Genomic DNA, 26,184 nt, shown 5'->3' with positions numbered 1-26,184 from the left:
GAGAAAGCCACAAATCACACATCCAGGAACAGGAAAAACAGCTTCTCAAAGACATGGCCAGATCCAGCAGCTGAAATTGGAAGCTGATCAAATTCAGCCAGACATAAGACACTCTTTAATTTTACAAGGGTCCAACTAAAGACATAAGGCATGCACTCCAGGACCAGATCGATGCTCTCCCTATCCTAGGATTCCGAAGGTGTTATTTAGGGAAGCACAGGCTGGCTGCTAAGATCTATTCCCCCTTCCCTCTCCCCCAGCACTTAGATTCATCATGTTAGGAGCCTCATTAACTAGTATGAAGCAAGAGCCACCATCATCACATCAGGTTTTTATTGGATTTCTCATGCCTAGATTTTCTGGTCAAGATTGGTTATATTTATCCACAGCTATGGGATTTGAAGCAGGAATTAATTCAGAAAAATCCTACAGTCTATATGTAACATGGGAATTCTGTCCCTTTCAGGACAAAAATCTATTAAACTTGAATGTTTCAGTCACAGGCATCTTAATAGAAAAGCAAGACCAAGCAACAAGGGAGGGGAAAAAAAGTCACAGGACGGTTATTAATATACACTAAATCTCAGGACATGCATATAATTATAAGTTGTGAACATTCTTTTATTCATGCAACAAAATAGAAGATACTCCCATCCACCTATGATGAGAGATCTCGTTATCTGAATGATGTCCAGTTAAGTACTCCAACTACAAGTTAAACCAACTTTGCTTTAGCTTCTGGGGGAACTAAGAAAAAGCTGTGCATCTCAAGCAATTTTTCAAATTTCACACTTCCCCATTCTTGTTACTGAAACTGCACTGTTCAGGGATCTAATGCAGACATCCCTGCTCCAGAGGATTCTAGGGACCTTAAATATCAGTAACCTGACTCTGTAGCAGCAATAAAGAAACATGCATACAGAAGAAAAGAACTATGGATGTTAAGACAGGTACTGTTTAGAAGAACACTATATCCAAGTTCTGTATAGCAACACACAGCTCTTCTGTACCTTTTTGCACCAAAACACCTTCTCTTCCAAAGACAAAACACAGAGCATTGCCTGCTGGGGTCCCTAAACAGGCCCTTGGAGCTCAAGAGAAAAAGAATTCTTTGGCCTTAGAGTAGTGCTTCATTCACTGTAGAACAGCATCTCCAGTAGAGAAGTTTCATTTGAACCAATCCAGAAGCCAACAAGGTACATGTTGTGTCAAACAGCCATTTCACTGTTACAGTAACTTACCACAGCAGTAAGCTCAGAAATCAAAAAAGCAGCAAAAAACTACAAGTACTGTTGATATAAGTGCTTCTGTCTGACTATCCATTCTGCAGGACTTCATTAAAATTCCACTACTAGTCTGTAATTTAAAAAAAAAGCCGCAGCAGATCATCCTTACTCCTCTCCAAGCATCCCTCTTAACCAAGCTATTCCTTTTCCTCTGAGAACCAAGTCTAAGAACATTTTCTCTGATGCAATCCCAAACTCACAGCAATACATTTAAAATTTAATGAGCTAAGCATGACAGAAAAACAGCTACACATCTGAATTACAGCACTGCAATGAACTTGCCTTCACAGCAGAAAAGTGCTCTGCCAAATACCCTAAAAGAGGGTAGATCTCTCCCCTCTACAAGGAAGAACAGAGAGGCAAAGCAATAAAGTTACCAGGCTGTGTCACAGTGCAAGAAATGGAAACAGGCCTCCCCATCCAATGTTAGCACTCTAACCGGCAGATTATCTCACTGATTACAACTGAAAATTCAACCCCAAAAAACCAGAAGTGACAAGCTATAAAGCTTGTTGCCAGAGTGCAGAGTATAGCAAGGCAAAAGGCAAAATACAGATCTTCTCCTGCTTCCCTCCCACGAGGAATATTTTTGTGTGTATGATCCGATACCAAGAAGAGAATAACATGAAGGCATGCAACCTTCTTATCTCGAATCAAAAGTCTTGGAAGCAGAACTCAAGAAAAGCCAAGGACCCTGTAATGGCTGTCAACATCACCTCAAGATACAGCAATTGCTCTGGCAGGCTAAGCTGTATTCATGTGGATTTGCAGGGGTGGAAAGATCCTCCAATTTGCAGATACTGCATCACTGATCTGGCTAGTTGTTCAAGTCAGGGGTTGTGGGCTTCTGTTTTACATTTTATCTCAAGATTGGGAGGTTTATTGTATGACTGCCTCCTTCTCTTCACAGCCAGTCACCATCAATGCAGGACTTGACTGGAATCTTCTCATGTAAATACTTGCATTTTATTACTTTAGAAAATAAACCAGAAAACACAGACATCATAAAATGGCAAAGAATGACAACAGAAGAGCTTGATTAACTACCAACTTTGCATGCATCCTTAAAAAGATAGTTTAAGGGTAGAATAAGATCTAAATTAAAAAAAAAAAAACAAAATCAACTAAACTAAAATCCAAACAAACAAATTTTAACACTAAAAATTGAAAAAGGAGTTGCTTTTCAGTATTTCAATTCAAAGATGGTGCTCTTATTTGTTCAACTTCCAGGTATGGAGTTCCAGCAGGCAACCAGGTACAACTTTCACTGAGAAGCAATTGTAACAACTAGCTAGAAAATTTACAAACAGATTAAGAGTCAAATAGCTCAAGAATGGGAGTGCACAATAGTACAAAACAGCATGGACCAGAAGTTTTACACAGAGACCCAAATGTTTCTCACACTTGAGGCAATTTTTTCTAGCTCCAACAGTGTTGCATTGCTTATTGCATCAAAATAAAAATCCTGAAACTTTTTTCCCATTAGAGACAATCTGTTAATGCTTCACTCCCAAGCAAAGGTGAGATGACATTCATCAGCTGCTGGTTACCCCACACTCCTGAGACACAAGCTTAAGAACAGCCTTGCAGTAGATGGCATTGACCTGCGTGGAAAATGCCTCCCACCAAAGAGATAGGATGTCCAGCAGCATCAATTCACTGCTGCACTTTATTTCATGGCCACAGTAATGCTTATATCAGCCTGAGTCAGGTGTGCTGTCAGGAACAATTTGCTACAAGCAGATATAGCAGAGGCCCAAGCCAGTTTAAACCATGGAGGAACCTTCCCTTTCCCACGGAAGTTGTATATGTGGAAGCACAGGACACCAGTATCTTCCACCCCAGCCTCAAGAGATATGCATTGGCACGGGGCAAAAGTGTTAGAGGTGTGAGTTAAACTGGCTGAGGTACGAGCTATAGTTCATACTCCACAGCTGTCCTATTGGAAGAGGGTTGCCTTACCCCAGCAGCTGAGTCTTGCCCTACATTATTCCCTGTCTGCAACACAATCACCTAATGAAAACAGAATAGCTGAAACAATTTGCAAATAAAAATCAGCCCAGAAAGGGTAGGTACGAGCTGCCAAATCCACTTAAACAAGGACTACTATCAGAAAAAGCATCTACCAAACCACAGTGTAATCTAGAAAACTCTTGGAGTGTGACTCAGTTTCACCTTCTTTATCACAGGAGGTCACATATATCATGATTCATTACTGAACTCAATACATTATTCTTTTCTTTTTGGCTCTCAAGTTCTAGATACCCCTTTCACCATCTCTACAGAGATTTTCAGATCTATGCAGCAGTCTGCAAATGGGAATGAAAATGTGATTCTACTTAGGAAACTAGTTATATCACCCATCATTGAAAATCTGATGATCTTCAACTAATAGACCCGTTAAAATAATTGAACATTTCTTAGTTGAGAAGTGAATATACTGAGCTTACCTGTAAGATAAAAACTGCCACAAGCACTTTTACTCTGGTATTTGTGATTGCAAGTCTGCCTGGTGTAAAATAAACCTCCATCACAAGCCATGACACAACTGCCCCCATGAAGGGGGGCACCTTGACTCCAGCTAGCTCACAGCATCCTGAAAAATCTTATGATATGCAAAGATACACCACTTTAAGTCAAGTGATTATTTCACTACACCACTGGTGAGTTTACCTAAATTCTGATTACGAAGCTAACAGAAGCAAAGAAGGATCGTGGAAAGAAAGCTGAATCATGATTACAGTGACTGTGAAGCACACCTCCTGATGTTTTGAGAGGGCTTCCCAGAAACTCTGGAAAAGTATCTTTAGCGTTTTCAGATGGACAGGTCAGTTCTGCCTCAAAAGAAAGGATGGTCTAGGTGAAAACAATGGGTGATACAGGCAGCTACACAAAAATTAAAGGGTAAATGAAAGCAGAGCAGGGGCCAAAAGTTATCCACCTCAAACAAAAACCCTGAAAACAAATCAGCACACAGAGAGGAGCATCTTAACACTGAAAAACACATAGCACAGAATTCATACTAGCTACAGTGTATATTAGAGTGACTAATTGCGATCCCTGAAGTCACATTTAAAAGTATACCTCAAGCAAGGCATTCCAAGAGTCTACAACACAAGGTGCAAACCTAAAGGAAGCAGAGCTAAACTTAACAGCCCTCTCCAGCTTTATGGCGGTTTGAACAGCAACAGTATCCAGAACAAAATGGTACAAAGTAAGCGCAGGACAACTCTTGCACATAGGGAAGATAAAACTGTGTTACTATTGTTACTCTTATGCCAACAGAACTAAATACTAGCAGAAATATTCTTACCTAACCTTCAGTCACACCTCGGGTTATGCCTATGCACTAAAGAAGCTGCAAGGTCTGGTATTCCTCTGGAAACAGAAAAGCATAAGCACACCTGCTGACAACTCTGCAACAAAATATTACAGCAGCAAAACAATTCGGTGCTGAAATTAACTATGGGAACTGAAATTGCCAGATGTGATAGAATATTACTCAGTGTAGACTAGGAGCAGTGAACCTTCTTTAAAGAAGAAAAAAGCCACACTCAGAAGCAAGAAGCTTGCAGCAAACAGCTGTAAGAAAGCCTCACCTTTGGGGATTAGTGGAAATTTTCCCAAAGACTGATAAATCTCTCTCACTTCTGATATGTACGTAATGTCTGCCATCGTTTCATGAAGCAACTCTTGGAATCTTACTAACCTGTTAGCTTCAGCTACACACCACCAATTCTGTAAGCTATGCCTGCAGGTGTGCTTCTCAGGAGAAGCACTCCAGTTTCTTTAAGGCATTTTGTGTTAAACTACAGTCAGTGTTACACCGAGCTTTTCTTTCCCCTCCTTGACAGCAACATGGGACAGGAGGAAGGCTGCTTAACATCAGCATTTCTATTCACACTTGTCACTGGCAATATAAACAACTGTACAATAGCATACAGAAGACAAAGAAAAAAAATAATCATTTTTGCTTGCCTTACTTCTAGACTGGAACTACTTCCTGGCCTAGTTCAGTTATGTCAGCAGGAACAAGTGGCAAGACCAGTGACAGCTTAGACAGCAACACTGTGGAAATCAAGACCTGTCTGACTTCTTCATTTGCTCACTCAGATTGCCTTTCCTGTATTCAGATTTGAGACAGACACCTGAAGTAATTACTGCATCAGAACTGAAGACCATAGCCAGGAAAAATCCCTTGGGATTGGTTGACACAAAAGTAACATGATAAACAGATTTTATGATGACCATTCGGGATTTCAAACTTATGCCCAAGTATCTTTCCTGGGTAGCTACAGTGAATTTGGTGCCTACAGTTACATTCAACAACTTATACTGCACTTAACTGAGTTATATGCACAGTAACTTCAGCTTCTACCATCATCTTTACGTCTTCCTTAAGTCAAGCAGTTCTGTGCAGCTTTTTGACACTCCCCAGCCTTCACCATCTCATTTATTTCAGACCTTCTAGAATTCCTGAAGCATAGCATATTATTGGCTTTCCTTAGTCAAATGTTTAATCCACTGTACTTTGGTTAAGGCCACCCTACTCCCCCACTACTTTCGTTTTTAGTCTACTTGAAGTTCTTTGCTTGAAAGCATCATTTGTGATCTGAACTTGAGAGAAGACAGCAGTCCTACACTTTCTGAACACTAAGGTTCTCAATGTCATTGTGTTACAGCAGAATCTCAGGACATGCTCACAGTTAAACAAATTACAGGTTTCTAGTCAAGAACATCAAATTGTTACAAAGATAAAACATCCAGAGGTTAGACTTCTAGAACAGCCAGCCTTGGTCTAATTTTACAACTGGTATCTCAATAAAAAGGTCTTAGTAGACAAGAACAAACCTTGGGTTTGTTCAAAGAATGAAGTTCCTATCTAGGAAGATCAGCAGATCTAAAACCAATTCTTTAGTACTGAGTGAAGAAATATCGGCAGAACACTCGGCCTTCTAAGAAACTGCCAATCACAGATCCTGTGTTCCAAATCAGTTATATTTTCCAGGTAACCTACACACAAATCCTCTCAACCTTGCACATTCCACACTACGTTGTATTGCTTAATTCATTGGAGACTGAAATATCTCTAACAACCTCTATATGAAGAAACAACAGAAACACTTCACAGTTTTGAGTGCTGCTTTGCTAGAAGCTTCAGCTTTTAAGATGAGGGTCACTGTCCACTTCTATCCAAAGTAGCTCTTTTTGTAACTTTGGAATACTTCTTTCAGAGCAAAATCTCAGAACTTAATTTCCTAATCCATGGCTAGGAACTGCCAGCAGTGCAGCCATATTAACAGTGAAGGAATTTGATACAAACTGTGCTTCTGCAGGCTACACCCTAATCATCTGATCCTATGGGATTAAAAGACTACAGAAGCACTAAAAGATATTCAAAAGTTACAAAATAGGTTGATGTCTACAACACTTCATAAATATCTTCCCCTACATTCTGTAGGGAAAAAATGACCTTTTCATATGAAAGTTTCTCTAAAAGAAAAAGAGCATCATGCACATGTAAGGAACAAAGTGTGGCATAAAGAGTGAACAATAATTTGCTGAAGACTATGCGTGCAAAAAGCATTCAAACAAGTGCCTTGTTCCCCACCACTGTCAGTTTTAGACCTTAAATACTCTGAAGGTTATTTCAGATATAGCCAAATTTTTTTTTTAATTATTTTTCACTCCAGAAATATTTCCAGGTTCAAGGAATATTAGACTTCTAGAACATATTGTGCTTCAGTGGATTTGATAAACAATAGTACTCAATGAGTCTCAAATTCCCTGCAAAAGCTTGTAAGCTACCATAATAAACTTATTTTTCTATCAAACCAGAGGAATAATATCAAAGGGGTGAGTGAAGGAAATCAGCCACTGAAACAAAATGCAGTAGGATACTAGGACAAGTGTCGCAAAACACTGCACTTTCCTAGCACTAGTTCTTCTTTTGTCAAAGTAGCCAAGCTAAAGAACTGCAATTTTACCTAAATATATTGCCCATGTACAGAGCTGAACAGTACGAATTAAAATCCAAGCAGAGAAACTGTACCTAATTACTTAAAATGTTAGCCACGAAGGTAGGCAGCAGTTTTAACAAAAGAAATTCAAACCACATGAAGAGAAGGCTCCTTTCATTTACAAGGGGGAGAGAACACACTGGAAAAGTAAGGCTGCAGAGGAACCTGCAAAATCCACAGCTACACAAGGAACATTGCATTCAGCATCCTAGCTCCTTCAGTACTTTAAGTACTTGCTTATACTAGTGTTCAATAAGTAATTCAGTTAAATATAGTGGTAGTTGAATACACTCCAAGAGGTGGCTGAGTCGGAAAACCAACATTTTTTAAAATAGCGTATTAGCTTAATGCTGACTTCTTTATTTTTGAACTGCTAATTACTGCCATACAATTACTTACATAACAGAAAACATGCAATACTTCATTTTGCAATACCTACAACACAGTCACAAAACACATTTTTAAGGAAGCTGCATTATCAAATCTGCAAAAATAGTTTAGCATAGGGTTTACTCTTCCTGACAACTGGCTCCTTACAAGTCCCAGAATAATATGACCTGTGATGCAGGGAATCAAAAAAAAACTTCAGTGTGCAATTTTGTTTTTTGTTAATACTTTTTTTATGCAAGTATTTCTATAGGTATTTGACTATTTCAAGTATTTAAAAATCTCTCTTCATGCATTCAGAAGTCTGAAGTGGTCTTTCATAAATATCTTGAACACAGTCTAAAGATTTTATATGTTCGTGGATTAACCTACAGTTAATCTTATTACACAAAGAGCCAACATTTTCAAGAATGAGTGTTAAAGCTGTAACAGCAAATAAGCTCATTTTAAAAGCAACCCTGAAATTCTTTTTACTCCTGCACCCATTTTAAAGTCAATAAGCACTAGTCAGTCTGCAGAAAAACTGTTTCTACCAGCAGGCTTCTGAATATGCATAATGCCAATAAAGCTAATTACATTTAAAAAAAATAATAATCTATGTGCAATTAAGATACTGGCAACATTTTAATGCAAAAGAAAATGTTTAAATATACTAACATCCTAGTCTTGGGATATCCAGTCAAGCTACGCAAAGAGATGTGTTTGTCCCTTGCATACTCCCAAATGTGGAAGTAGGATCAGAAACTGGATCTGGAAGAAAGGGTAAACAGCACGTTAGTTAAATTCACAGAGGATACTATGTTCGGAGATGTTGCAAACATTAGTGAAGACAAATACATAAACGACCTAGAGAGAAAATAAAATTCATTTGGAAACAAAAAAGTCTCATGAAAAATAACTCCAAACACTCAATGTAGAGGAATGACAAGCATAGGGGAAGAAAATATAAAATGAACGAAACCTAGAAGCAGCAACAGTGGAAAGTCAGCTAAATATTTGCATTGAAAGACAGTTTGGAGTTGCAGAGGCATCAAACAAAGCAGGGAAATTAAAGTTCTTTCTACAGTCCTTGAGCCAATAACAATAGCCACCTCTTTGCACAATTGCCAAGGACTGAAAAATTCCCCTTCACTCCCAGCAAGTGGAAAGCTCCTCTCAATGGCAAATCAAGTTCTGCAGGAGGTAGGGTTTAATTTTTTTTAAGCTAAGTTAACATACGGTTAGCATAAGCCTACGCAGCAGGCTCTTCCAGTACTTCTGCTGCTCGTGGCTTTGTGCAGAACAGGAGGAAGCTAACAAAATGAATCCATTTTTACAGGTGCAACTCAACATCATATTGTTCAGATTTATTCCTACGGTCCTTGAGAAAAGAAACTGAAACAGCTAGTTCAGGAATAAAAATCCTTCCTTCCCCATTTACTTTTTTGCCTTAAATTTACTTTCCCAAGAATGACATCCACTCATCCATCAACCTGCACTATCCAGCTTTAATGGCAAACAGGAGGAAAGAACAGACTCTACCTTTAGAAAGGCTACAAGAGGATCCCCACCCACAGCAGACACAAATATAAATGCAAAAGTTTAAGTAACCAGCATTCATCTTCAAGGATTGTCAAGCCTTTGTTTTTCAGAAATATTTCTAGGTGCAAACTAAGAACCATTTATCATGCTTCATTCCCAAATTAACAAAATAGGCTAATTTTGCAGGATTTGTTGTTACTCTCGGTAACAAGGCTTCCACGAGGCAACCATGTAAATGCTTTACACTCATGGCGGTCCACAGACAAAAAACACACAAATGAACAAAAAACCCCAACATTTTAACAGAAGCCATATTTCTGCCTATCATGTTGCTGAATCTTAGGAGAAGTTCCAGCACGGAGGTTCATGCTCCAGTTTATGCATCTCATCATCATAGGTAAACAGGAGGCTGAAGGTTTTCCCTCCTCTTGACAACTGCTAAACTATGTGATTTCTGAAATTAACCATCCTATGAGCGTCTACAGCTGCTGCTTGTGGTGTGATGGCAAGAAAAATGAAACAGCCCTTACGAGTTTGCCTCGTCTTTCACAGTAACTGGTTAGCCCTGCTTATTTCAACAGAGATTTAAACAAGAGATTCCCAGGCATTCCTCAAGCCAAAGGCACACGGAACACAGCTTTAAAGGGTACTGTAGTACCATTTTAAGGTAGTTCAGACTATAAAGACAGTACAGAACCAAGAACCACATCACCTCATTGAAGAACTCAATGCATCTTAGGAAGACGCAAGGCTTTGGATGTAACAAAAATTAGTTTTTGCTTTTTGCATCAGGGGACACTGGCAAAGTATCTCTGTAATCCTTTGCCCCTTTTGAAGGATCAATGCTGGCATGAGCCAAAATTCATGGAGGCAAACTCCAATCAAGCCTACAGATTCAAAGTACAGCCTCCCGAGCAGAACTTTCAGTAGCAACAGGAGGTTTTGCAGCCCTTCCCTTCTCTGCTCCATCACTCATTCCTACCCCTACACTCCATCAGTTACACTGTACAAGTTCATGAGACTGCATAAGGGACAAGTGTTTTGTACACACACATCTCACTTGTTTTTTTTTTTTAAAGCAGTAACTTCTACAAGTTCACCTTGCATGAGAATGGCTGTTCAGGGTTAAGACAAAGGTTTAACTAGCCCAGAATCCCAAAAGTGTAAGTGGCCACACAAGGGGTTGCCTTAAACAATGTCATCATGAAAAGCATGGTCAGGAAATCCCAGAATACATCTGCTCAGGAACTAGATGTATAGCTACTGCTTATAAGTCTGTTCAAGAATGGAGCATGCAACTGCTCTGATTTGTTAGATGTGTAACTGCCCTGGACTCCTCATAAGTGAAAAACACAGGAGATGTACGTTACAGCGAAGATGCTGGAGATTCAAGGCCCATTAGAACAGAAAGGAGACAGAGTCAACAATATCATGCGCTCCATAGGTTTCGGCAGTGTGCTGCAGAGAACAGATGAGACACACAGGAAGGAGCAGGACAGACTCCTGCTTCTGCAGCAGAGACCACCACACACTTCATGCAGCTCCAATGCAAGGCAATGGGACCTACTGCTGAATGAGCAGACAGATATTTTCTGGGAGTGGTTCTTATTCCAGCATTGCCTCCTGAATGCAAAGCTGGTCTGACACAGATATCCCTGTTCTGCTCCTTGGTCAACCATTAAGATTTACTGGCTGAGGAATCTCAGAAGATGAACTCAGCACAAGTGCTGAACTGCCCTCAGCTCTACCTGTTTTTTTCCCCTGGTGACTCCTGTTTGGAAGCAAGCCCTATGACAACTTTTAACCTTGTCTTAACAGAAAAGCCCTAAACCAGCAGTCATGCTGAATATGCATTGTGACTGCCTGACCACCTAGAAAGCCCAGCTCAAACCTGCTCAACTCACACATCTTGTGATCAACCTACATATCCTCTGCGGTAGAGATTGTTTCTTGGTGAAAAGGGAAGATACTGAACTAGACCAAGAATGCTTCACAAGGTCTGGTGTAATTAGGGGCTGACTACCCTCAGGAGGCTCCCGTGGCTAGAAACCCGACCGTTCCTGCCATTTGGGAGAACACTGCCTTCAAACAAGCTGTTTCAGCACTGGCCCATCTCTCCAACTGGCATCATAAACCTAAGGTGCATGGTACACTGTCAGGGATTGCTGTTGTTTCCTTAAAGCCCAAATATGCAGATCACCCAGACAGGTAAACAGAATCCCTTCCTTTAGGCCAACATTCCAAAGTGTGCTGACTAACTCAGAAGGAGAAGAATTTAGATCACCACTATGCCAAAGGAACCAGGGCAAAGAAATACCTACGAGAACTACTACTTGGGGATATAAAGATAGATTCAGTTGTTTTGATCACTTTTTGCTGACAGTAACTTGTGATGACCCTAATGTCTCCATTACAGCATCAGTTTCTTTGTAATTTTCTGTTAATTTTCTGAAAAACAAACATGTTGGATACTTATCTACTCACTGGAGACATACTGCAACTTGAGACACATGCACTAGCAAGGCAGCATCAAGAGCAGAACCAGGCTTGCCTGACTCAAGTGCTTTAGAGGGGAAAAAATTCAGCAGCAGTAAAACACGTGTGCATGTAAAATGTATGACTGCAAAATATACTGTTTAAAAATGGTTAATGGCAAGAAGCGGAGTCAGAAGACTCAAAATGCCACAATTCCCTTATCCCAAGTCACTAGAAGACAGATTACTGCAAACTGAAGGTTAGTGTGACAGGGAAGTTCATTTTGCAGCATGTCTTCAATGTTTTGAAGCTATGATTACTGATCACCTGGCACTTTAATCCATGATAAATCCACCTCTCCACTGAAAGAGCTGATCCCACTCATCCTCCCCACCCCCCCCAGAGGCTCACTCATCTTGCATTTGCACAGTAACACGACAAGATGGTTCAGGGATCAGTTCCCTGATCCAACCCAGCATGAATCTACATGAAGTGAGGGAAGTGTCACAAAGGGGGTGGTAGGATCACCCTTCTCTACAGCATTTTAAATCTATACTAGATTCAAAACTGCCATGTAACCATGAACTGTGTTTTCACAAGAGAATTCACTTCTACTGCTATGCACCACTTGGACATGTATTCTATTTTCCTGTGGTGGAATCAAGATCTTTCTCAAAGAATCTTATATATTAAACATTAAACAACTATATTCTCCCATACTGCTCATTTAATTAAATTATGTATAAAATTGTGATTTCTCAGAAATTTCCACAAGAGTTACTCCCCAAACCTGCACCTACTATAAACGTAACACAAATTTGCACAATTCAGCAAGGTCTGTAATGTGGACTTGCAGTTTCTTCAATATCAGGGTGAACTGCTTTAATACAGTTGCTCTAGCATAACCTCTTCTTTATTTTAAAATGGAAAAAATCTACTGAATGTTTCCCATAGGATCTTCTACATACGCTAAACATCACGTTTAGGACATATATAAACTCTAATCAATACATTTCATTATTTTTCACCAAAATAGTGATGTTGCACAGAGAACAATTTCATGCCTTTCCAGAAATCTGACCCTCTTACATTACATTACAGCAAGTTGCTTACATTACTGTGATAATACAGTTAAAAAATAGATAGCATCATGTTTAACTTTATTCTGGAGAAAGAATAACTCATGGCCCAAAAGCCAACAGTAGTTTTATTGAATATTCTTGAGGACCATTTTGATGGTCCTTGACCAATGTTGATTGGTCCTGGACCAATGTTGATTTCCTTAAAAGAAAGATTCAGAGGACCCATCCAGGCAAATCTCTATGCTGTCCTAACCCTTAATTCTTTAACTGAAAACAATAAGCTTTTTTCCTGGTGAATTCTATTTAATTTTTTAAGCTTAAACCAACAACAAAACAACAACAAAAAGAAATGCTCCCCCAAAACCCATCACAGAACCTGCCTGCCTTCTCCCACCAGCACCACCCCAAACACCAACCCTTAAGTTTCACGTCAGAACTTTATATAGTTCTTTCTATCTGATGGGAAGATCAGGTACTTCCCTGAAACTGTTTTTCCCCTAAAAACGGAAATATTTTAGTCCATTTCCCAAAAATGCTTTAAGATGTATTTGGAAGATTATCAGAGTAGTTTCAGTAGTTTCAGTACCTTAAAATTAAATAGACATGACTTCCCTTCACACAAGTCTCTTAGTTATGCTTACCTCACATTAAAAAAAAGCCAAAAACCACCTGCACCCCCAAAAAAACCCCAAACCAAAGTAAGCCCCAACCACCACACCATTAGAAACATCTATTTAAGGCACTATTTTTACGCAAAAGTTATTTCATTTCTCTGGTTGACCTTCCATTTTTCTTGCCTCTGAATTTCACAGAAACATCTCTAAATTAAACCGTCTATGCCATTTAGTATGGCACTCAGAGCCAACAATTTAGAAGCAGAAAAACAAAAACTTTATAGTTCTTTGTTTTAGATGCACCTTTACATTCCTTCAGTGGATATAAACATGGCAAGTAATTATACAGTTATTGAAGTTTATCATCTCCTTTTCCAAAAGCACTCTTTGTGAAGTTTGACCCCCATTCACGTTAAATCTGGATTTTCAAAAGAGACCTAGTTTTAGAGAGATATTCATTTTCATCCACTGGTTCCAAGAGGAAAAACTCTTGGGATATTTCAAGGCTATGATGTCCTGCTATCTCATTTTTGTCTCCATCTTCCCTACCTCCCCTCAGGTTGAACTAAGAGGGAGGAGTCACCTGAGTTAAAGAATGCATTACCAAGGAAATGGAAAGCCCGAAGACAAGTATTTTACATGTCATTTTGAAAAGGAGAGTAAGCTTATGACCTTCTGTGAGGTCACCTGAAGTGAGAGATCCATTTCCCAGGACCATCTGACTCGTTCTGCTTCAGACCCCAACCCTGTGCTGAGCGTGGACTGACAGCAGAGAGTGAGTTAGTTCCTGCACTAACAGCCAAAGCCCAATTGCACGCTGGCTGCCATGCTGACAGAAAGCAGAAACATGTCCTCAGGAGAGCCTCACTTGTCACACGTAACCACAAGGTGCTCCAGCAGGCATCGGTGTCCTTCCGCAGTCACTGGGAACAGATGGGTTGCAGCTCAGAGGCACAGGACACCACTTACAGAGATTCCTCTACATACCCACATCCAGGGCTCTCATTCTGGCCCACAGTCCCTGCTCAGACCTACCTTGGACATCTCAGTAAAGCCAAGGCTTATCAAACCTTGCCTTCAGGACCCCGCTTACAAACAGACCCCAATATAGCTGCATTGGCAAAACTATGGGGCAGCAAACCAGTGTTCAGAGCATGATTTATTTATTAAAGAAATTTCTGCCACCACCAACAGAATGTCAAAACTATTCAATAAATTCAGCACTCTTAACCCTTCAAGTCTGCCAGTACAAATCAACTCAGAAACTAGCTCTGTTTGCTGCTTACAGGCAGATTCATGAACGCCCTCCTAGGCAGCACCATTGCATGCTGAGAGCAAAGATCCATCTGCCTTAAAAATGAGATCAGAGGATCGCTTATCTCTTTGCCCAAACTGAATATGAAAGAACTATTCTTCTTCCCTTACAGCAATGGAAAACCCTCCAACTTTCAGACAATAGAAAGACAGACAGGAAAGAACATCAAGCAGGTTATAGGGTTGGGATGCTGAAATGCCCACAGACATGATAAGCAGAAGGTGCTGGTTCCCTGGGAAAAAGTGTTTTTGCATTGACTTTTTTTTTTAAGTAGGTTTAGTAGTTTTAGTCCTGAGGGGGAAAAAGTTTCCAAAAATAACTGCTTACTTTCTGAAGTTTGTGAGGTGTCATCACAAGCGCATTTAGCTGCTAAAGTTCATCACCATGCCAGTAAGTATAGACCAAAGCAGCTGTGATCGACTTCTTGATACATGCCTTCCTCTCAACCACCTCCCATTATATATATATCAAGCTGCGTAAGGCATTTCCTATCCTAGGGCCAGGAGCAGTCCTTGGGCTACGAGGAGTTGAGAAAATTTAAAGGCCTATCTGCTCTTCTTATTTGGAGCACAGAATTCAGTTCAAAGTACAAGCAGCAGGAAGATACAAATTCAAGATTAGTCACAGGGAAACAGATGATTTAGGAACAAGAACCAATCTGTCATAAGCAAGGAGCGCAGCCTCCATGGCCAAGTCGACTACAGTTCTGCAACAACTTTAACTTAAAAAGTCAAATTTTAATCTAATTTGAAACTGAGTAACTTGTGGAGCAGAGTAACCTCTGAACTCATTCAATTTTGTACTGTTAGTGTGCTCAGCCTGTGACCTCAGCTATGGTTCTAGCAAAACAGAGTGAGCTGGAAGAGTGGTCAGCATGGAGACTATTTGGGCTTTGATAGCCAGAACAGCATCCAGAGATTACCAACAGCTTGGTGCCCATCTCATACTTCAAATACCTTCTAGTCATTAAAATGAATAAATCCATGTCCTCTTGAGACCTGAAAGGCGTTTTACCTGTTGTTCCAGGGCATCTGCCAGTGCACTGCACAGAGACTACATCAGTTTACACTCAAGCCTGTGTCTTAAAAGTTCCCTTCACAACCATGTAAGGGAGGAATGCAGGGAAATCTTTAGATCTAACACAAACTAGCAGGAGTTTGGCCTTCACAGCAAGGTTCTTGGAAGGGAAAATACAGAAGCTCTGAGTATAGGGAGTGCAGCACTTTAAATAGACCTACTTAACACCACTCTAACCTTTTTCCAGAAGTCAGCTTTCAAGTTGAAGTTTTCCAGGCTCAGTATCCTCCATGATATCCATTTTTGGATAAAATATACTTTTAAATCGCGAAGTATGAGAAGAGGAAAGAAAGAAAAAAAAAATCAATCCTAATCTAATAGATGACTAAATATCAGCTCATACTCCTTAACACCTACAGCCACTTGGGAAAGGAAAAACAGCCCCTGTTTACAAACCATTTAGAGCAGTAATTTTCAAACTGTGGGCTCCTGAAAAGCATAAAAGACCCCACACAATTTAAACTATTGGCAATAGCCTTGTTTTTCCACAGTTGCTTCTCGCCAACTCCAGGTTGAAAAAACACTGATTTAAGAGAGCCCTGGCAAAACACAGTTCTTCTCTCCATGGTTCAGGCTTGTTCAAGAGATAAGTACAGCATCCGTGCTGAATTCAAAAGATCATATGCAAAATGGACCTCTGGATGGTCTGTCTCAACCAAGCACTGAAGCTCATTCCCAAATCACTGCACATCACTCGAGGAAAACTGCAGAGGCAAGACCAAGGGATTAGATTTTGTGAAGAGTCTACAAAAATACTCCTGTAAGATACAAGAACTGGGTTCTCATAGCATCTTACCATACAGTTCCAGATGATTATATTTTTCTTATTTTATATGAATTCACAGGATTGACAAGGAAGACAGAAAACATATAAAAACCAAGAGAAATGTGCCAGCAGTCATTAAGCATTTAACCAGAAACACCAAAATTAGTGTTAGACTTGCTACAATTTTGTCCACCAAGTTAGAATAAAGAAAACATTCATGAGAAGTATTTTGAGGGAAAAGTTACTTTTTCCCTCTCCAAGAGACTTTGACTCTTCATTTTTACAAAGCCATGGTACACAACACATTTTGAAGTATGGATACTCATCTAAACCTACACATAACTAACACTTCACACTTAGTTTTCCCCTCACACTTCTCCATCCTTCACTCAATCTTGTAATATTTTGATAGCTAGTAGGCTACAGTATGCAGATAAAGGATAACCACTAAAGTTACTGAAACGTTCTTCTTCTAGTTGAATAGGAGCAGAACTTTGCCAAAGGACATTTCAAACTAGCAAGGGACACTCCTCCTACCTAGCAGTGAGGACAATTAAATCAAGAAACAATCACTGAAACAAAAGTACAGAAGTTTTTTCTAAGTTCTCATTTTGGAAGTGAACACTATCAGATGGCTGTTTTTTCCATAAGATAAAAGTAAGACTCTTGAGAGAAATCCCAGAAGAGAGATTCTAGTATCATATAAACTTAAGTTTCACAAACGACTTCAAAGCAGGAGAGAAAGTTAGGGATAAAGTAACAATGCTCCTCCTTTTCTAAAGAAAGATTGCTTTTAAGTTTTTTTAGGTCAGAAAGGGAAACTATCTCCACGCTTTACTATTCTCTTGCTTTTGCAGAGTGAAATGGAAGTTAAGCATCCACCTCTGCAAACATTTTGTTCATGCAAAGGATAGAACAGCATGTTTGTGGAAAAGCATCTAAAGATCATGATAAAGCATCACCTAGAAAGCAGCTCTCATCAAATATTAAGCCAGGAGATGACCAAACTTGAGACAAGGTCTGCTGTAACACTAGCTTATCTTCAACTTGTTCATGATGAGGACAAAATGACCACTAAAGAAGCCGACAGCCAAGCAGAAAGCTGGGTTGCTATGAGCATTTAAACCAAATTTTGTGCGTTCCAATATATAAATATATTTCTTAAGAAGCCCAAGACTGCAGGACACAAGGCACAGGCTGAGAGAACTCTTCTGGCCACACAACTCCTCAGCTGAAGTGCCCAAGCACACCACTCTGACTAATCTGTGATGCAGTTTCAAAACTGGTCCACGTGTTTGTCCGCACATTAAGAGCAGGCAGACCACTTAAGAGCATTATGCATACAAAGTGCTGTGGAGAGTTTAACAGGCAGACTTTGCAAGGCTGGAGGCGGAGCTCAAAGGTCTTTTACACAGGTAACAGAGCAAGCAGCCTCCTGTTACATATGCATGTAGCAAAGGGAGCCAAACAGCACATTGCTACAGTCTAAGTACAAAGGAGCACAAGGTGAGGAGCATCACCACTATGTACTGCCCTGGAAGTATTAGAGTGGGGAATTGCAGGCTGTGGGCTGAAGCTTTCACATCCTTTTGTTAGCACAACCAACAAAAAAAGAAATGAAGAAATGAAGAACTCTATCGCTTGACTACCTGTTCCTCTTCCTACTCAGGCAGTTACTCCATTTTTAAAAGGACCACCATCCCGACCAGGGAGGTCAAAGGACCACATCAAGCACTCACCTATGCAATTCTCTCCAGTTAGACACTGAAACATTTGTACTATAAGCATACACAAAAATCATTAAAAGACAACCAGGAAAGTTCTCACAAGTAAACTCAGCTCAAGAGTTAAGATTGCCTGGTGGCCTCTGATGTCTTTCCACACTGCTGAATTCAGCTTCTGAAAGCTTCCTTTGTTAATGAATACTGAGCTCTTGTCCAGTCCTCTTTTCTCCCCCTCTTCTCCCTCCCATAAAATATCACAGTCCTCAGGGCATAAGGAACATCCTTTGTCTTTCTGCAAGTCTTCCCTGTGCAGCCACTTTGCCACCACTTCTGGAAAATGCAACAGGAACACCATCTTTCCTCTGTAAGAAGAGTGGAAAAAACGGATGGAGACATCATCTAATAGCAATTTTACTATGAAGGAAGTGGTGTCCTGCAGAAGTGTTGCAAAACCACAACCTCCACTTCATCTTTCATGTGCCAGCAGTATTCATGTGTAACTCAAATCTCCTACTCAGCTTTGACAGTTGAATTTTTTTGTTAACTCACCATAAAAGAACACATGATACTACACACAACATACGAGGTGAACCAAATCTGGGGTAAAAGGTAAGTGACTTAAAGATGTCCACAGAAATAACAGTAAGGTATTCTTTGACAGAAAAAGAAATAAGCTGAACCTGTCATTTCCCAAAAGAATCTGAGGCCACATGGATTTATGGGAGAGAACTGAGAAATCCCAGAGGCCTGCAGAGGTACTGGGGAGAAGCGCTGTAAAGCTGCAACTTAGTAATAGAGGAACTAGCTTGGAAAGCAAAGCCCACAGTTCATTGTCATGGAGAGAGCTCTACGAGGGAGACTGAAGCAATCTTCCTGCTACTGTAATGAACATGAAGCACATAGAAATAAGCACTTACTGAGCGACAGACAACTTGGATTTTTGCATGTGACAATACCAGTTGAATAGCCTCAACTCTTCATTTTCTGTCTCTCCATCCTCTGCAGATGTTGTAGCAAAAAAAAAAAAAAAAAAAATTGTTCTCCAGTCAGGTCTAGTCAGGGAACTGATTCACTAAGCTGCCATACATAGTTGTGCCAGCACAGAGGGGACCATTTAAGCCAGCTTAGACAGCACTACTGTCAAACATAACCACAGTCTGTAGCATGGTTACAAGAAACAAGATGCAAAATAGAAAACTCCCTGCCTTTTGAAGAGGCTATTCTATCCCCTTCCCTTCCCCCCACAGACATGATCCCATCCAGTGTTTCAGATGAGCTCTCCTGCTCATCTCCATTCCTAGCTAGGATGACTCAGGTTACTAAGCATCATCAGAAGATTAGCTAGTTTTGCAGACTTCTGTCAGTTTAGTAAAAACAAGCGCTAATAACCCTCTTAACCAGAGGTAGAACTTATATTGGCTCAGCCCATCCCATCAAACCCTGCCCTCAGAAAATCCCAAAAGCTTTGTATTTCTCAGAGAGTTATAAATATCCATCCAAATAACCTTTGAGAACCAAAGCCTCATTCTCTTAAGAGTGAAAATAAATATACATAGAAGGTTGAGGAAGAGCACTGGAGAGTCCCCCCTACTGCAGCAGTGTTCTCTCTGCCCCAACATGTATGACAGGGCTAATTTTCTTTAACCCTGTTAAATGCCTGTTTTTCCTCAAACCTTGCCTAAACTTTTAGGAAGTACTTTCATTGTGATTTTACAATAGTCATGAAAGAACACAAGTTCCCAGATAAAACAAACAAACTACTAACCACATCAAAACATATGACAGTATTTGCCTGGATGTACCATGGCCTAAGATGGCAGAGCCTTGAGTCATGTAAGTACCATGCAATAAGGATTTAGACAACTGAGCACGAAAACAGGGATTTTGTATCATCCATTCTTAATTAAAGTGCAGTTATTGGATTTCTGTGTATAACAGTATTTGGATTATTATCAATATACAGCACAAACTGTCAAAAAATGTCTTAAAAACTGGGAACAGTCCTTCAGGTGCTCTTTTAAAATGGTGCTGTACCACAAAGCTGTAAATCTTTACTACATATATCCCAACATAAACACTACAAAGATTTTATCTAGATGGATTTTGACTATTTCCTGCATGCATTGAATGGATTACTGAAATTAATTTTGAGAAGTTCTATTAAAAGTGAATGAATGTCATTATTCCTTAGTTAAAAATTAAGTCCAAAAACTCTGTACTTCCTGCAGGACAAAGATGTCCTGAGAAGGAAGCCTCCCACCTTGCAATGATCATTATTACCTCACACAAATTAAAATACATTTTTGCTGAAATGTGAAACAAACCAAATTATGCAGCCTAGTCCAAAATTTCATGTCGCAGGCATTGGAAGAAGAGCTCAAGATAGTATAATACCAAGTGATTATCAAGAATTTTTTTGAGTATGCTTTTGTTTGGTTGACATTGTCCCTGAAAGGGCAGAAGTTATTCTTCGTTTGTAAATAGGGAAACAAGGGCAAATCCAAAGTGATTTGTAGTGAATCCAAAGAGATATTTGGAACAGATCTAGACTTATCCCCCGCAGTTCAACTTCTACTGTTCTTCAGACACACACCATCCTTCCACGCACATTCAAAGTAAAGCCAAATATCAAGTTGTAAATTTCATTGCTTACAACTAAAGATTTTTAATTTTAAATGACAGTTGCCTCATTTTTTTTCTTGGCATAACTTTGTCATAAAAGGGTAATTCTCCCTTCCTCAAACTGGCAGAAATGTTTGTGCATAGACCAGATCTTCTTGAACAAACCTTCAGCTACTATACTGTAAAATTGCTGTATAAATGGATTTATATTAATTTAAAAAAAAGCCACAAGCTGTATTTAAACATGCAGGTTCAGATAAGGCAAATAGTACCACTTGCACATTTTCTGGGGACAAGGCTAGGGACATATCTAAACCAGATATCAGTATAAAACAGCCCTACATTTAAACTTTAACTTGCTTTTTATTATTATTTTTCATCAGCATCATGGTTATAATAAGCTTTCTCATTTTGGAACAAATAAATGCAATCTGACCTTTGAACCAGAACTACGTTAAACACTTGGAGACTCAAGCCTACTTCCAAAACAAGATAACACAGCTAACTGTTTGGAAGCAGCAGCTAATTCATATCACATCTATGATAGGCTGGAGCTATACAGGAGCAATAATCAAAATAAGTAATAAAGATTTCAGAATTATTCAACTACTGTACACCTTCTCTTGATTAATATTAGCTTCTAACACTTCCTGATGTATCATATTTCTTTCACAGAATCCACACTTTAATCTTAAGTATCCAAGGGCACAGAAGACCACGACTATTCAACAAATTAGTACACAGAAACAGATCGGGTACTTAGGTTGCAGTATTTCATCAGCAACAGTCATTTTAAAGAAAAAGGAAATTGCCTCACTTATTTTGATAGTAAAAGAGTAAAATCAACGGCCAAATAGCACCTCAGTGAAACACTGGCAGAGACCAAGATGACTGGAAACCTTCTGACGTTACAGGTTTTGCTTTGAAGTCATCATTTTGCGCCCAAAACTAGGATCGCTGCTGAAGAGCACTGAACCATTCCCTCCCTGCCCCCACACCCCCAACACAGACCATAATTTAGTCAGGGAGTTTCCAAGAGTACAGCTAATATTTAACAGAGGGCCAAGCATCACCAGCTAGTAGAAATACATGCAACCACCTCAAACTACCACTCCAGTGACCACATAGCATTGCAATGCTATTACTGCCCATATAAAAGGTGTCAGGAGGGTTTCAGGGATCTGTGGGCTATTTCCTCCCTCAAACTCCCCATTCCTTTCCTGACCCAATCTCACCAACCATTTCAAATCTAGCAAGAATCTGAACAGCAGGTGACTGGAGGCTGGGAGAGGGAAAAAAAATAAAAATTAAAATCATCACATAGATTTGTCTCAAGGTATCTGCTTTTAGCCACCCAAAAAGATGCTAACACTCAAGACTGGTACAGAGAACAAATATGTCAGCATCAAAGAGTTATCACCTGGCACGCTGTGTCCTTACAATCCAAGTCCTACCAGGGCATCAAGATCCCGGGTGCCACTCACTACTCCCTTACATGTGGTTCAACAGCCCAGTACATCTCCCTGCAAAGAGAGCTTCAACACCCCCTTCTCCGCACTTCCCTCCACCTCCAGGCCATGGCATGCTGCTCCTTCAGTTACATCACTGATCAACAGAACTGCTCACAGACCTGTCCTCCGCCGGCCACAACACCTCCCTCTCCACAAAAAAAGGGGATAAAATACATGACAAGGAAGTTTCAGCCAGATCAGTTCCCTGAGCTACCTCCCACAGAAAGCCACCGGGGTACAACCGAAAAGCAACTCTGTGACAGTTCAAGCTGATCTGTATCTCTGCTGCCATTCTCATTCTTTTCCTTTCCACCAGCTATGCATTCTCACCCTCTTCCTTGCACTAGCGCTAGTATTTGCTTGACCCCACAGCCAGCCAGTTCAGGGAGCTATCCCAGCAGAAAATTACTCCACTCCCTCCAAAAGATGATGTTTTCTGCTAGGACAGCTACCCTGAATTGGCTCCTTGTGGACAGGTGGTCCTTCAGCTCCCCTGTGTTTTTGCTCCCTTGAGAGTACGAGCTTAGTTTGACAAACTGTCATGAACCCACAGTCCAAAGAAGAAGCCGATCACAGAAGCACGAAACAAGAGGTGAAAGTGAATTACTTAAGCAATTTTTATTGCCAAATGCACTAGTTCAAACCACGGGTATATTTTTTCTGAATGCCACACTGTGTGGTATTAGAATGGCTTTTCAGGGAATGATGTTAACACAGAAAATCCCACACTCCTCATTTACTTTCAGAACGAAATGTGAATGGGTATTTCTGAAGTAACAAGAAGGATTTTCCCATACTGATATTTAAACATTGGGAAGCAGAGTATTTATTACAGGAAAAAATTATTTAAGACTTCTACAAACAGCCAAGGCGAAACAGAATGTTACCTCATTTAACAAGTCTACTTCCAAACCTCAGGGAACACTGTCAAAATTCACTTAAGATGTCGGAGGTGTATTTTGGGCAAGGGGTTAAGATCACAACATAATTTCAGCTGAACATCCTGGGCTACTGCAATAAACCTTTTATAATTCTATAAAAAATATCAAAATCAAAAAAAATGTAACAATTTGCACATTTACATGACCCAACGATTTATAAAAGATTCATACTAGGAGCAGGGCAGGTCTCGAGACCTCATAAAGCTGATCAATTTGAAGCTGAAACTATTTACGACATAGTACTATCAAGATAAAAGTCACTGAGCACTGTTACACTTTGGACTTTATTTTTTTTTTTAAATGGTTTTGTACTTTACCTCCAAAAAATCCCAGTCAACTCTGTGCTTAACAGCATTCACAGTATCTTTTGTTAAACACACACAGAGGGACTTTCAGAGAGGGAAATCTTTCAGAGGAACAAAACATGTATCAAATTTAAGTATGAGGAAGAGATATGGAAGGGACAAAGGGAGAAAGCAACTTCACCAGGAGCTGGCAATTTAAATGGCTTTAGAGAAACAGAACAGGGTGTGTATAAATGGGGGTGGTGGTGTTTGTTTTAAGTTTTAGCACTTAGGGTTGCTAAGAACTTCAATAACGTAGCATTTTCCTTGAGTCTGTAGATGACACAAACTTCTCTGACTACCCAGGATTTTCCCAAAGAGCAGCCTAATGAATGGACACAATTCTTGCATTTCACCCTAACATAAGATCTTCAACAGCAGCTTTGAAACTGTCCTTTCGGGTTTGCTTTTTTTTTTTTTTTCCCCCTGCTCCTAATTTGCTCCTCACAGCTATCTGGTTAAACTCCGAGCAGCAGGACAGCTCCACTGGAGGATTCAGGGACCTGACACCAGAGCAGCAGGGACTGAGAGGAAGACAAGATGACATGCTGCAAGTAGGGAGTTTAGAAAGGACTAGGACAGGTGAACCCCAGCAGCCTGAGGTGAGATAATGAGATAGGAGTAAAATAAATCTGGTTCAAGCAGAGGTGGAAGCCAATAAAATGTAGCAAAGATGGAATCAAAATAAAACGCCACAAACTGGATCTAAAAACATCAATAATCCATTGGAAAGAAAACCCAGCACTTTTGTGTAGTGTGAGTTTCTCAGGAACATATTACTCTTCAATCACTTTATGCATAAAACAAGTTAATTGCTTGAATTAGTCTGAAGTTAACAAGCATCTAGCACACACTTTCACATTACAGAAATTTAAACATTTAGATGAAGCCAGAAATATACACAGCAGCAGTTAAACATCCTGGTGTAACCAAAAATGGTATTTTAAATCCCTGATAATGAACTGGGATGCTGAGCTAACTGACAATAAGAGGTTTAACTCTGCACACAAGGAACTAAAGTGAATCTGTGACTGTTTTCACAGATTACCTATGCTGAGCAGTCACTGGGAGATTACGGCCATATTTGCATATTTAAAAATAAAATGAGGATTTGTGCTCAATTAGAAACAGAAGGCCGAACAAAATGAGACATACCAATGTTTTAGATAGGGATTTTTAAGATTATCCTGGAAGTTCATAGTCTACTGTTGTCAAATCTATTTTCTTTGCAGACACCTACAGAATTACTGGCCTAGAGCTGGCATTTATGTGTATGTTGGGATGCGTAGAAAAGGTCTCGATTTCTTGCTAGGGAAAGAGAAAAGGGCAAAATCTGTATTTTGAATGGGAAAAGTTACTCGAGATGAAAGGGACTTCTTTTTCAAAACCCAAAATATTCGACTGCAAGGAGCCTGCACAACAAGAAGCGCGCACGGTGGGGGGGGAAGGAGGAGGAGGAGGAGGTGGGGGGGGAACGAGAAAAGCAATCACACATCCTTTTAACCTCGCGGCCCCGCTCCGGATTCAGGGCGTCAATCCGGCACCGCGATCCACAACTTTCCGCTTTCCCCCGCCGCTCCTCCCGCCGGCTCCGCGGCCCCGCTCCCTCCCGCCTGGCCAGGCCGGTGGCAGGCGGGCCGGCCCGGGCTCGCCCCCGGGCAGTGACAGGCGGGGGCCGCTCCGCGCCGCCGGGCGCGGCCCCGCCGTAAACAAGTTTGAAGGGGCCGCGGCCGGGCCGGGCCGTGCCGGGCGGGGAGGAGCGGGCGCGGCGCTGACAGGGGCCGCACAAAAGGGCAGGGTAGGACCCCCCTCCCGGCTCCCCCCCCGGCGCAGGGCGGGGCCCGGCCCGGCGCGGCGCCTCACGGCGGCCGGCGGGGAGGGGGAGTGGGGCGGGCCCGCAGGCCGCGGCGCCGCTCGCCTCACGGCCCCCGCTCCGGCGGAGCCTCCCGCCGCCGAGGGGCCCGGCCCGGCCTCCCCGCCGCGCCGCCGTCCCTCACCTACACAGTGAATGAGCTTGTGTCGCCACGAATCGAGCTGGTGGCGGACGCCGCGTCTCTGGATGGAGCACTGCTGCCGCCCGCACGGGCTCGCCATCTTCTGGGCGGGGGCGGGGCGGGGGCGGTGGCAGCCGGCGGGGCGGGGGGAGGAGGGAGCGAGGGAGGGAGGGCCGCGCGCGCCGCGCCGCGCCACGCCCACTCGCGCGCGGCGCCCGCCCCGCCCCGCGCATGCGCTTCTTCCCCTCCGTCGGCCCGCACGTGCGGCGCCGCCGCGCCCGCCCGCTGGGGGGCGCTGCAGGCCCCCCCGGCCAGTCGTGAGGGAGCGGGGGCGGCCCCGCCCCGGGCGGGCACCGTGTCCCCAGGGGGACACCCCAACCCCGAGGGGACATCCCACCCCTGAAGGAACACCCTATTTCGGAGTGGTCACTGTGCCCTCAGCTGCCATCCCTCCCCTGAGGGGACATCCCACCCCTGATGGGACATTCCACCCCTGAGGCATCAC

At 41.5% G+C, this 26,184-nt stretch overlaps 1 protein-coding gene across 5 annotated transcripts in view; it reads right to left on the bottom strand.

Annotated features, from left to right (window-relative positions):
* The window catches only part of LOC108492059 (ligand-dependent corepressor), an 88,382-nt gene extending 62,581 nt beyond the window's left edge, over positions 1 to 25,801 (bottom strand). For 3 of the 5 annotated variants that reach the window (XM_017803883.1, XM_017803887.1, XM_017803888.1), the window contains exon 1: positions 25,683 to 25,801. In XM_017803883.1, coding sequence (XP_017659372.1) covers positions 25,683 to 25,779 — 97 coding nt within the window. In that variant the 5' untranslated portion in view covers positions 25,780 to 25,801. The remainder of the gene's footprint in view (positions 1 to 25,682) is intronic. The other 2 variants (XM_017803884.1, XM_017803886.1) reach the window with 2 other exon arrangements.
* Between the last annotated feature and the right edge of the window lie 383 nt (positions 25,802 to 26,184).

Source organism: Lepidothrix coronata, unplaced genomic scaffold (genome assembly GCF_001604755.1).
Source record: "Lepidothrix coronata isolate B3197 unplaced genomic scaffold, Lepidothrix_coronata-1.0 Scaffold8, whole genome shotgun sequence".
NCBI lineage: Eukaryota > Metazoa > Chordata > Aves > Passeriformes > Pipridae > Lepidothrix > Lepidothrix coronata.
The sequence above is the reverse complement of the archived record's forward strand: the minus strand, read 5'-3'. Positions and strand labels throughout refer to the sequence as shown.